The 11411-nt window shown below is 35.3% G+C and overlaps 1 protein-coding gene across 1 annotated transcript; it reads right to left on the reverse strand.

The window, feature by feature from the left end:
• Positions 1-46: 46 nt before the first annotated feature.
• ccdc157 (coiled-coil domain containing 157) lies at positions 47-11389 on the reverse strand. Its single transcript, XM_087265151.1, has 9 exons — positions 11025-11389; positions 9536-9698; positions 8991-9419; positions 6584-6797; positions 6367-6444; positions 4034-4203; positions 3703-3879; positions 2611-2773; positions 47-674 (listed from the first exon to the last, which is right to left on the reverse strand). Exons 1-9 carry the CDS (start codon positions 11270-11272, stop codon positions 310-312), a joined length of 2007 nt encoding a protein of 668 aa, XP_087121277.1. The 5' UTR covers positions 11273-11389; the 3' UTR covers positions 47-309.
• Between the last annotated feature and the right edge of the window lie 22 nt (positions 11390-11411).

Consider the following 11411-nt stretch of genomic DNA (forward strand, 5'->3'; position numbering starts at 1 on the left):
AAGGCTCACCAACAGTCTGATTTTCAGTCATAAAAAGACAACGTGAAAAAATGGAATCAGTTTACTTTTTTAAACACACAGACAAACAAAAGAACTAAAGAAAAGCCTGAATAATTTAAGTACAGTCATCACATACTGTCCCTAGTCTTCTTTTACCATAATTTTACCTGAAACATTAATTGATAGTTTTTTAAACTGTAGAACAGCTAGATTTGAAGAACTACTATTAATTTATGCACTCATGTCACATGTATGTACAAATGAGCAACTCATATGCCAACTCAATCTCCAGACCAATAACCAGTGATATCACTTCCGTCTGCGACGTGTGCCAGCAGAGCGGATGCGAGCAGCCTGACGAATGTTCTTGTATCTTTCTTCTACATTTTGATGGAGAGAAAGGCAGAGAGTCTGATGATGAAGAACAGATGAAGAAGAGGTGGGAGAGGATATGACAGAAGAGGCACCAGAGTTGTCCTGGGGTTCCATCACTTGAGCTTCCATCCTCAAGTCCATCTCTACTATCCCAGAGTCTGAAGGCTTTTGATTTTCCTCTCTTTCCTTTAGTCGGACGAGACTGTTGCTCAAAGAAGAGTTCTCCTTTTGAAGAACCCTGATCCTCACTAAGTTTGCCTTCAGCTGGTGCTCCATATCACACACCACATCACCTGTAGCTGTTACACATCACCAAAAAAATAACTAATTAAATTAAAACAAATGGTCAAGATAATAATATTAATAATAATGATTTATGTTTTATAGTGCCTTTAAAACTTCATTCTCAAAGTGCTTTACAAAAAAAGATACAGATATAAAACAGTTTAGAATAACAGTAAAAAAAGGACCATTTAAAATTAAACTTTTAAAATTGATAAAACATTCAAATATCTAGAAACAAAACAAACCAAGAATGCAAACCTCAGGAGTAGGCGAGTGTACAATAGTGAGTTTTCAAGGATGATTTAAGCAATTTTAAAAAATTCAGCATGTCTAATGTCATAGGGGAGAGAGTTCCAGAGCCTCGGAGCCAGGGATGCGAAAGTACAGTCACCCATTAAACATAAATGAGTGGAGGGGACTGTTAACTTTTTAATTTCAGTTTTCGTTTCATTTTCAACTTCAACTTGTATGCAAAGCCTATGCTAATCAATGGGAGGTACGTATTCAAGTGATGTTGTGCGTTTTCACAGAACCAGAGGGCAGAAGCACGGTATTGATGGATGGGACATCGTGAGTTACTAATGTATATAACAGAAGTACAATGGCTAAAACTGTTAGTCAGCTCTTACGTGAGGCAGCTGACCGCAGGTTAAAGTTGAAAATGAAAAAAAAAATGAATAAAAATAAAATAAAATAAAATAAAAAGTTGATAATGAAAACAGAAATTAAAAAGTGTCAGTAAAAGTAAAGCTTAAATTTACATTTTCATTTTAACTGTGTCACTATTAAAGCGTGAACATTAATAACAAGCTTTGTAAAAATTGTGTTTGCTTTTTATTTTTCAGTTTGGCTTTTTATTTAAATATTGGCAGTTTTGATGCAGAAATGCAGAGAAAATTAAATGTTAAATTGGCAACTTTATTTAAATTATCGATTTGACAGGGACGATGTGTTGTCACAGTGAAAATAAAAATTACTTAATTTCTATTTATTTATAATTTTGGCAGATATTTTGTGTGCAGTGTTTTAAAAATGAAATTGTTAATCTGGTTTTCATTTTAATTTGCAATGCATATTTGATTTATGTTGGCAGTACTTACCTTCCATATGTAAGCATGAGGATTTTAAAATCAATATGGAATCTGACTGATAGCCAATGAAGAGATTCCAAAACAGGAGTAATGTGTTCTCTGATTTTAGTCCCTGTCAGAATTTTGACCGCTGAGTTTTGAATGTATTGTAGTTTATTGATGTTACTTTTGGAAACGCCAGCTAGTAAAGCATTGCAGTTGTCTACTGAGAAAAAATTTAAGTATTAAACAGTTTTTCTGCCACAGAAAAGGACAGCATGGGGTGGATTTGTTAAATGTTTTTGAGATTCGAAAATGAAGTCTTTACAGTGGACAGCACGTGCAATTTTTGTCAAATATTACCTCCAAGTTCATTAGTTTGGCCTGAACCTCCATGGTCGAGACATCTAGTGTAATTTTAAGAGATTTCGTTTTACACAGTTGGTTGGAAGAACCAATCAACATAACCTCTGTCTTGTTAATGTTCAGGCACAGAAAATTTTGGAACATTCATTTTTTATCTCTAAAATACACGGTTCCAAGTGTGTAACAGCTGAAAGATCACCAGGTTTGGTGTGAGTGTCAATCTGAGTGTCTTGCCTAATTACCCTAACCTGCCTAGTTAACCTAATTAACCTTTTTAAGCCTTTAAATGTCACTTTAGGCTGTGTAGAAGTGTTTTGAAAAATATCTAGTCAAATATTATTTACTGTCATCATGGCAAAGATAAAAAAATCAGTTATTAAAAATGAGTTATTAAAACTATTATGTTTAGAAATATGTTGAAAAAAATCTTCTCTCCGTTAAACAGAAATTGGGGAAAAAATAAACAGAAAGGACTGTGTGTGTGTGTGTGTGTGTGTGTGTGTGTGTGTCTCACTCTGTGGTGCTGCTTGTGGACTGAGCTCAGGAAAGGCCACCAGTAGTCTCTCTCGCTGAACAGCTTCTTCTAACATCCCTTCCAGACGAGACACTCTTTCCTCCAGTTCTGTGATCTGTGTCTGCTGGCTCTCTATCTCAGTACACAGTGAACTATTCTGGGACTGCAGACAAAGACATTTTTAGGTTTCATTTATTTTTGTGATGTTTCAGTCACACTAAACATTTTAGACTTCAGTCCAGTTTACACCAAAAATGCTGGGGATAAAGCACATTGTTAGCGCAGGATAAAGGCCAACAGCGCAGAATAAAGGCCAAGAGGTCACCTCACAGCAAGAAAATCCCTGGTTTGTTTCCCAGCTGGGCCATCGGGCATTTTTATTTGGAGTTTGCATGTTCTCCCTGTGTTTGCGTGGGTTTCCTTCTGGTGCTATGTTGGTATGTGTGTGAATGAGTGTGTATGGGTGTTACCCAGTACTGGGTTGCAGCTGGAAGGGCATCGGCTGTGTAAAACATATGCTGGATAAGTTGGCGGCTCATTCTGCTGTGGTGACCCCTGACTAAACGGAAGAAAATAAATGAATGAAAAATAGATAAACAGACACATATGAATGTGGATGTAAGTATATGGATGTGAATGTATTCACTTACAATTAATGTGATTCGAAGTTCACCAATTGGTCTGAGTTATTCACCAGGTTGTTATCCGGGAATAACAAAGCTTACCTTGGAATGTTGCGACTAACCAATCAGAATCAAGTATTCCAGACAGCCTGTAATAATCTGCAATAGTGTTCTGGCTATGAAGCTAACCCTAAAACACTGTGATAATTGGATGGTCAAGCTTGTCAAAGAACGATGGATTTTGATTGGCTGTCAGTTTACATTGTTTATTTGACAGAAAAAAAAATCTGAAAGTTAGTCCGATGATATCACGTCTTGTGTTGAGTTGTGGTGTGGAGGCATTCATTATTGCCCATTGTAATGATTAAGATAACAATTTTTAGAACTATATATCTGCTGTTATAGTTATATAGTTATGCCATTGCATTTGGTGTGAACGGACTTTAAAATGAGTATTTTATATGCTCACTTGATGGTGAGTGAGTTGCTCCTGAAGTGTGTCTTTTTCTCGCATGATCTGCTTGAGTTTGTTGCCAAGATCAGCTTTTTCATCCTCACATTCTTCCAGACTGCTGTGGAGTTCTTCAGTCTGCTGAACCAGCACATCCAGATGTTTCCGCAGAGCTGTCTGTTTCACCTGAAGTGCCTGAACAAAACATGACCATTTTAAGAATCTAATCAGATGTCCAGTTATTATCTTTTACTTCGAAATTTATCACACTATGTATGCAAATTTGCAAAACTGACACAGGTGTTCATGGTGAGGTTTCTTTATAGTAAAATCATACTATGATCCAGACCTCATGTTGGTGCTGCACACTGTGATTCCTGCCTCTCTCTTTGTCCAGCAGTGTCTGTGTAGATCTGAGCTCCTTCTCCAGGTTTTGCCTGCTCTCCTCAACCTCTTTTAACATGGTTTCAATTGAATGTAGACGATGGACTTCCTCCTGTAGTCCATTCCTCTCAAATTCTGTACAAAAATATAAAAAGCTATGACTTGTTATGCTGAAAACTATTTTTAGGACTTATCTATTTCAGGGGTTTTCAAATTGGACAGCGCTATGTGCTTGTGTAACATTTGACAGGAATAAAATATGTTCTACAATATATTTAAAATTCAATTCTATAGATTTTTTTAATATTTATTTTATACCCTGCAGCCCAAGACCGGTTACTCACTGAAGCTAAGCAGAACCGAGCCTAGTCAGTACCTGGACGGGAGACCACATGGGAAAATTAGGTTGCTGTTGGAAGTGGTGTTAGTGAGGCCAGCAGGGGGCGCTCAACACGCAGTCTCTGTGTGTCCTAACACTCCAGTAAAATGAAGGGGACACTAGTGGGTGCCGCCTTTCAGACGAGACCTTATCTGAGATCCTGACTCTATGGTCATTAAAAATACTATGGCACTTCTAAAAAAGTAGGAGTGTAAGCTCGGTGTCATGGCCCTGTTCCCTCCATTGGCCCTTACCCATCATGGCCTCCCACTCATCCCCATTCACCAAATTGGCTTAATCACTGTCTCTCCACTCCACATATAGCAGGTGTGTGGTAAGCGCACTGGCGCCGTTGTCCTGTGGCTGCCGTCACATCATTCAAGTGGACGCTTCACACTGGTGGTGGTGTGGAGTGCCCCTGCCTCCCCAAGCGCTTTGGGTGTATGGTCATATACGATAAATGTGATATATAAGTACACATTACATTACATTTTACAATAATAAAATTAGATATTATTTAGGGTTGTTAAAATGTAAGATATAAAAAGAGTTCACTGGAATAATTTTTACCACAAGGCTTAGTTAGAAGAATTACATTTTTTTTTTGATAAACATAGTTTTCCATTATGAAATAAATAGCAAATCTAGCTATGATTTTGCTAAACATTTATTATTTTAATAGTTCATAATTGTAATAAGATAATGATTTATTTGTCATTTGTCATCTATCCTTCCTTACAACATCAAAAAATGTCCTTAAGTTGTTAAAATTATTATATTACAGGGTTTAACGCTAAGGACATTTTCTACTGGCCCGACTGGACCAGCGGTTCAGATTTTTACTTGCCCTGCCAAAAATTTCACTGGCCCCACCAAAATAAATAAATAAATAAAAAATAGCCACATATTTTAAATAATGTGTCAAAAATATTGTCTGTGAATCTAGAAATTAAATATTTTTAAAATGTTAAAATATTCAGCGGGTAAAATATAGCAGTATGGAAAATGTGCAGGTATTTTATTGCAAAACAAAAGGAGGCGGATTTAAAAAAAACTTTAAAAAATATGCAAACCATCACATTTTTTTTTTGTTGTGTTATACCCATGTAAATATCTGTTTCCACAACGTTAGAAACAGACGTTTCCTTTTAGCCTCGCAATTTGATGTTGCTGTCATGTTGCCATCTCTTTACTGTATTGGTTTTTACCAGGTGGTGGAAAAAAAATTACGTGCTCACAACATAAACTCAGATAAAAGAAACCAAAAAGCATTAAAGTGTTTACGACTTCACAGAAAAGGTAGCCTTCAAAGACTTAAAAGTAAAAAAATTTTCTCGATTCTAAGACTGTATTTGCACGCAATACACAAATACTCGCAGGCAAATTTAAATTTTGTGACAAGGCAGCACTGGCCTGATCGGGCTAATAACGATTCCCTCTACTGTTCCAAACATCTCTCACGCTGGCCCCAGGCCATTGGGCAGTCCTTATTGTTGAGCTCTGTATTATAAAAATGGTCCCTCACTGGGAGTTGAACTTGCACTATTAAACAGCTATTTTGAAATAAGATATTATAAACAGCCAAAAATACACCATACGGCCAAAAATCCTTACAATATTAAGTAAAGATAATGTAAATATAGCATTTTTAATTATTAATGTCCCTTGCTAAGCTCTTAATTTAGACAACTTTAAATGTATCTCAGCCAAATATTGTCAACTTCTAACAAACCACACATTAATGGATCATTTATTGGGCTTTCAGATGATGCATAAATCTCAAAATCCAAAAAAATTACCTTATAAGTAAAGTACATATAAAGTAAAGAATGTGAGTAAAGTGTTTTATTCCAGTTCAATTGCTGAATATAGTAGAAGTAGATAAAAGTTGGCAAATACTTTAATCATGTTCTGCTTACCAAGACTGTGCTTCGCCTCTGTCTGCAATTTTAATTCTACTGTCAGCTCAGAATTTCTGTCTTCCAACAATGTCAGACCTGTTAATGAACATGATAGTTATTGATAAGTTATGTCTATGAACATATTAGCATCTCTTGCACATATTTATTTGTGCTCAAACACAAATATAATGAATAAACTTCATAAATAAATGTTTTAATGTAAAGAAACTGTCACCTCTCTTTAACTCCTCCTGCTCCTGCTTTAATCTCCTTACTGCATCCTCACTCTTGACCTTCACCTCCTGCATTCTGCGCTCCCACTGCTCGTCCATCTTCCTCCTCTCCTCCTTCTCTCTATTCACCGTCTCTGATAGCTGTTTCCTCAGCTTCTCTCGCTCCATCTCTGTCTCTTTCACTTTCTTTTTTAGTGGCTCAACAGTTTCCCTAACCTACGATTGAAAATCATTAAAAAAAGACTGAAATAATTAAAACAAGCAGCAATTAAGGGGCCAAACACAACTAAACATGGTATGGAGAATCAGACAAGCTGGAACACTGAGTAATTGAAAAGAATAAATGTAAATACAATCATGACTTAGAGTGTTATCGCTTTTGACCAGTAGGTGGTGATGTTATCAAATTGATGAGGTGTGGTTGGCGTAAGGTGAAATTGAGTTGGCGTTATTGTGAGAGGGGTCTGGATGCAGACTTGGTGCAGTTGCAAGGTGAACTTCATGTAATGCTTTTAATGCACTAACCTAACCCCACCCCTCATTGAGTACATTGTGTCTGACATTGCAAGTTTGAGATATGCACTATGAGCTTGCATATCCAAGTGTGCATCCAGATACTGTTGGGTTAATATGGCTATGCTTTGCAAAGATAAAGTCTTAGATGCACCCAGAATGCTGTGAAGATGGTCTAAGTTGAATTTGGTGAAAACTGAACCAACTGTTGAAAATGTAGGCGTTTCAAAGAACGTCAAAATGGCAGAACTTTGTGACCAATCATGGAAAATCAAGGTTCTTTGAGTGATCCAAGTAATCAAAACCAGACATAATTTAATAACCAAAAGCTATTAGCATTTTTAAAAAATATAATTATAATTTGTGACCGCATAAAGGTGCTAACTTCAATCCTTCTGGGCATGGTAAAAGACATACACATTTTTGTAACAATACACTAATTTGTTTGTAAAATCTATAATTTTATGACTAAATTAAAAATGGCTGACATGGGGAAATTGGTTAATGTTGATTTGGTATGCTGCTTCAAATCTTAGTTTTCTTTACACATATACAGTTATCTGATGTACTGTGCAGAGGACATCCTGGATTTTCTAGTGATATGTCATTTGATTTGGCTGGCATGGTAGGAACCATTTCTTACACTGCATCCAAAATGGCCGACATACAAAAAAAGCATATTTTATGGGAAGGAGAGAGGTATGTAAAATTTAGCTTTTTAAATCTTTTTTTACTATTATTATTACATATATATTTATTTACTGAAGTGTCAGGAATAATACATTTAGCTTTCAAAGCTGTTAATTTGTTTGTGTTTCAAAATATCATCCTTTTTTAAATGTCCACTATAGTGGACACAGGACCATTTTAATGTAATTAATAACTGCATGTTATAGGGGGTAGAACTGAAGCAGAGAGGATTCTTTATAAGATAGTTGAGGGAGACTCTGATTTAGAGTCTGACAATCAGAGAATTAGAGAATGAAAATTAGCTTTAAGCTTTAAATCGCTTTTATGTTAAATTTGTTTTGGGTTATCATATATATATATATATATATATATATATATATATATATATATATATATATTTTTTTTTTTTTTTTTTTTTTGGCTCTCTTTCAGACTATAAACTGATTCAGGAATTTCAATACAAAAGAAAAAAATGGCTTTTGTTTAGTTTTTGTTACATTTATATTGGATTAATATCCCTTTACAGCCATATCTTGTACAGTTTTGTTGTCTGAGTGGCGGTCGTTTCTAACTAAAATGGTCCTGTGGTCCACAACAGTGGACATGCTGTAAAATTAAAAATAAAAACAAAATGAAGAACTAAATTGTAGATTTTTTTTTAACCCAAATGATTTAGGAAATCACAGAAAAAAGAAAAAAAATATTTGGGTCTCAGGAGGATATTCTAAATATATGTATGTAAAGCCTTATGTCCACAACATTGATTGCATAAAGACATATTTACAAATCAAAGGCAGCAAAGAAACCAAACCTGAAGTGGAATAAATTTTTTTAAAATTTGTATTTACAGAGACTATTACACAAACCATTTAATGTGTCTTAACCTATGGTCTTTACACTAAAAGCCGAGCAGAGATCCAATTTAGGGCCGCATTAAATCAAGTGGTTTAAAGAGTGGTTTGACTAATTAACTTGAACTACCACGAATTAACATGTATAAAAGGTATGATTGTTGGTAAAAAAAAAAAGGGTAAATAATTATGTTTGCTTTTCAAAAAATGTACAACAACAGAAATAATTCCACCATTATTGTTTCTAGTCCTTTTGAAGATCATGAAAAAAATAAAACAATAAAATTGCAAAAGTGTAAACAAGAAAAATCTGATTTTGTCAAGTACTTTACAAAGTATGGACTAAACATCTCACCTCCAGGACATGTTTCCCTACACGGCTCATATCCCTACGCTGCTCACTTGCCCATTGGGAAATGTCACATGCAGACAAGCGGCCCAGCTGCTGCGTTTCCTCAACCGCTTCCAGGAAGCCCTGCATGGAGCAAGGCAACCCCAGAGACTGGCACAGAGACACTACAGCATCACTGTTCTCCTTCAGCACAGCCTGGACACAAGCACAGGCCGCACAGGGCACCAGGGCCGACTCTACTGTCTGACAGCTCACAGTGTGGGTCAAGACACAGGAGCCATGTTGGAGAGTGAAAGCTGGACTACTTGAGGACGCTTTATGGATGCTGCTCATAGAGGCGCTCTGTGTTTTAAGTGTAGTTGGAGTGTTTGGTGCTGTTTTGCTAACGGATGGACTTTGTTGTGATGGAGGTTGTTTTCCACTGCAGGAGCTCTGAAAGACAAGACATTTTAGCTCTATCACTGAATGTTTAATTTATTAGTATTCAAGGAAATAGAACTTGTAATAAGAGTTAACCTAGTCTGTTTTGTCATTATTGTACTTCTCACCTCTTGTTTTTGTTGACTGTTTAGCTGAAGCAGGTTTTTCCAGTAGCGTTTGACCACAGGACCAATGGAAACTGAGGTTTCATTTGGATCAAGTGATAGAGTTTGCTGCTTTTCAAGTAAGAGCTCAGCATGAACGTTAAAACTCTGAAGTAGAAGCATCAATCTTTGATAAATACACAAATGCACATAGGTTAATGACGAAAAGGGTGTTTTCAAGCATCAAAATAATAAATGTGTATTTATAAGTTAATATATTCATTCATTTTCTTTTCTTTTCGTTTTTTTCCCCTTTATTAATCTGGGGTCGCCCTAGCAGAATGAACTGCCAACTTATCCAGCATATGTTTTATGCAGCACATTCACATCCAGCCGCAACCCATCACTGGGAAACACTCAGACACTTCCAGTCACATATTATGGTATTTTTATGCTTTTGAAGAGTTAAAAAACTTACATACAGCACCTTTAACTGTTCACTATCAAATCTTTGCTTTATTTAAATAAAATTATAAAATTATAATAAAAATGTAGTATAATCTGTTTTTAACTTTTTAATTAATTTATTTAACAGGGACAATGCTCATTAATCAACAGTAGAACTGTAAATAAGCCAGAGTTAGCTACAAGGGCTTGTTTTCCTCTGTTGCCACCTGCCAGATTTTAAAAGGCAACCTAAAATCATAAAACACATCATCACACATACAATAACATTTAAGTTACATACGACAAAAGGATAAAACATACAACAAGAATTTCTTAAAATGTTAGAAAAAAGATTTATGATTACAAACTTGATTTGCTTTTAGCCATTTCTTTAACTTGTATTTAAATGTTGAATAATTGTAACACACCTTAAATCCATAGGAAGTGTGTTCCAGAACTGATTGGCTCTAACGCCTAAACTGCACAGCACAGTATCTTATGGTAGTAGATTGTATTGCTTAACCATTATTATTATTAATCACTTATCATTTAATATGTAATAAGGTCAGGATATGTTTTTTTGGTAATTTTTACAAAAGTAGATTTTGTGCCGATGATGGAACAATATTTCATCCATCCATTTACTTTTTAAAACAAACATTAAAGTAGACACAACTTGCTTTTATGCTTTATATTTAACAACTATTTCAAATAATTATGTTTTTAACCACATAGATTTTAGGAAGGTTGTTCATTCCACTGAGGTCAGATAAATCAGTTCATAGGCCGAAAGATTAGCACATAAAACTGTTTACATTATATTGCATTGTTTAGCATGTAACTAATAACTATTTTATTTGTATATGTATGTGTATTTTTTGTATTTCTGTAATTATTTTTTATACATTTATCTGCAAATAAAAGTTATTATTGGTAATTAAGTTATAATACAAATATTATGTATAATATAAAATGAATTTAATACAGCAGAACAGTATTTTGTAACAGTATTTAAAAGTGTAACGTTATAACAACAAAACAAAATCTTAAGTCTTAAGTACTATACCTGTCAATCAGCAACTCTTGCAGGACTATGTGGGAGTGCTGGCTGAACTCTTCATCGTCCTCGACATAATCATATTCTTCCAAAAGTCTGACCAAGTCCAGGTTACATGATAGTTTATCAGGAAACTTCCATGATGGGAAACGGACAGGTCCAGTCTTTGAGAAAACATCCAGAAGAGCTCCCTGTAAGTCAATAAGATCTCTCCGAAGGCTGTCGATGCAGTCCTGGCGACCTAACAGATGGCTCATTGCTAAACAAACCAAAAACTGGTTTAATCTTTAATAAATTAAGTCTTTTTTTGCAAGATCATGTGCACAGGCTCTATTTACAGCAGGTTTCCATGGCTGCGTGAAGCCATTGCTATTGAACTGCATTTCCCACAATACC

The sequence above is a fragment of the Danio rerio genome, chromosome 8 (genome assembly GCF_052040795.2).
Source record: "Danio rerio strain M-AB ecotype USA chromosome 8, GRCz13ab, whole genome shotgun sequence".
Classification (NCBI taxonomy): domain Eukaryota; kingdom Metazoa; phylum Chordata; class Actinopteri; order Cypriniformes; family Danionidae; genus Danio; species Danio rerio.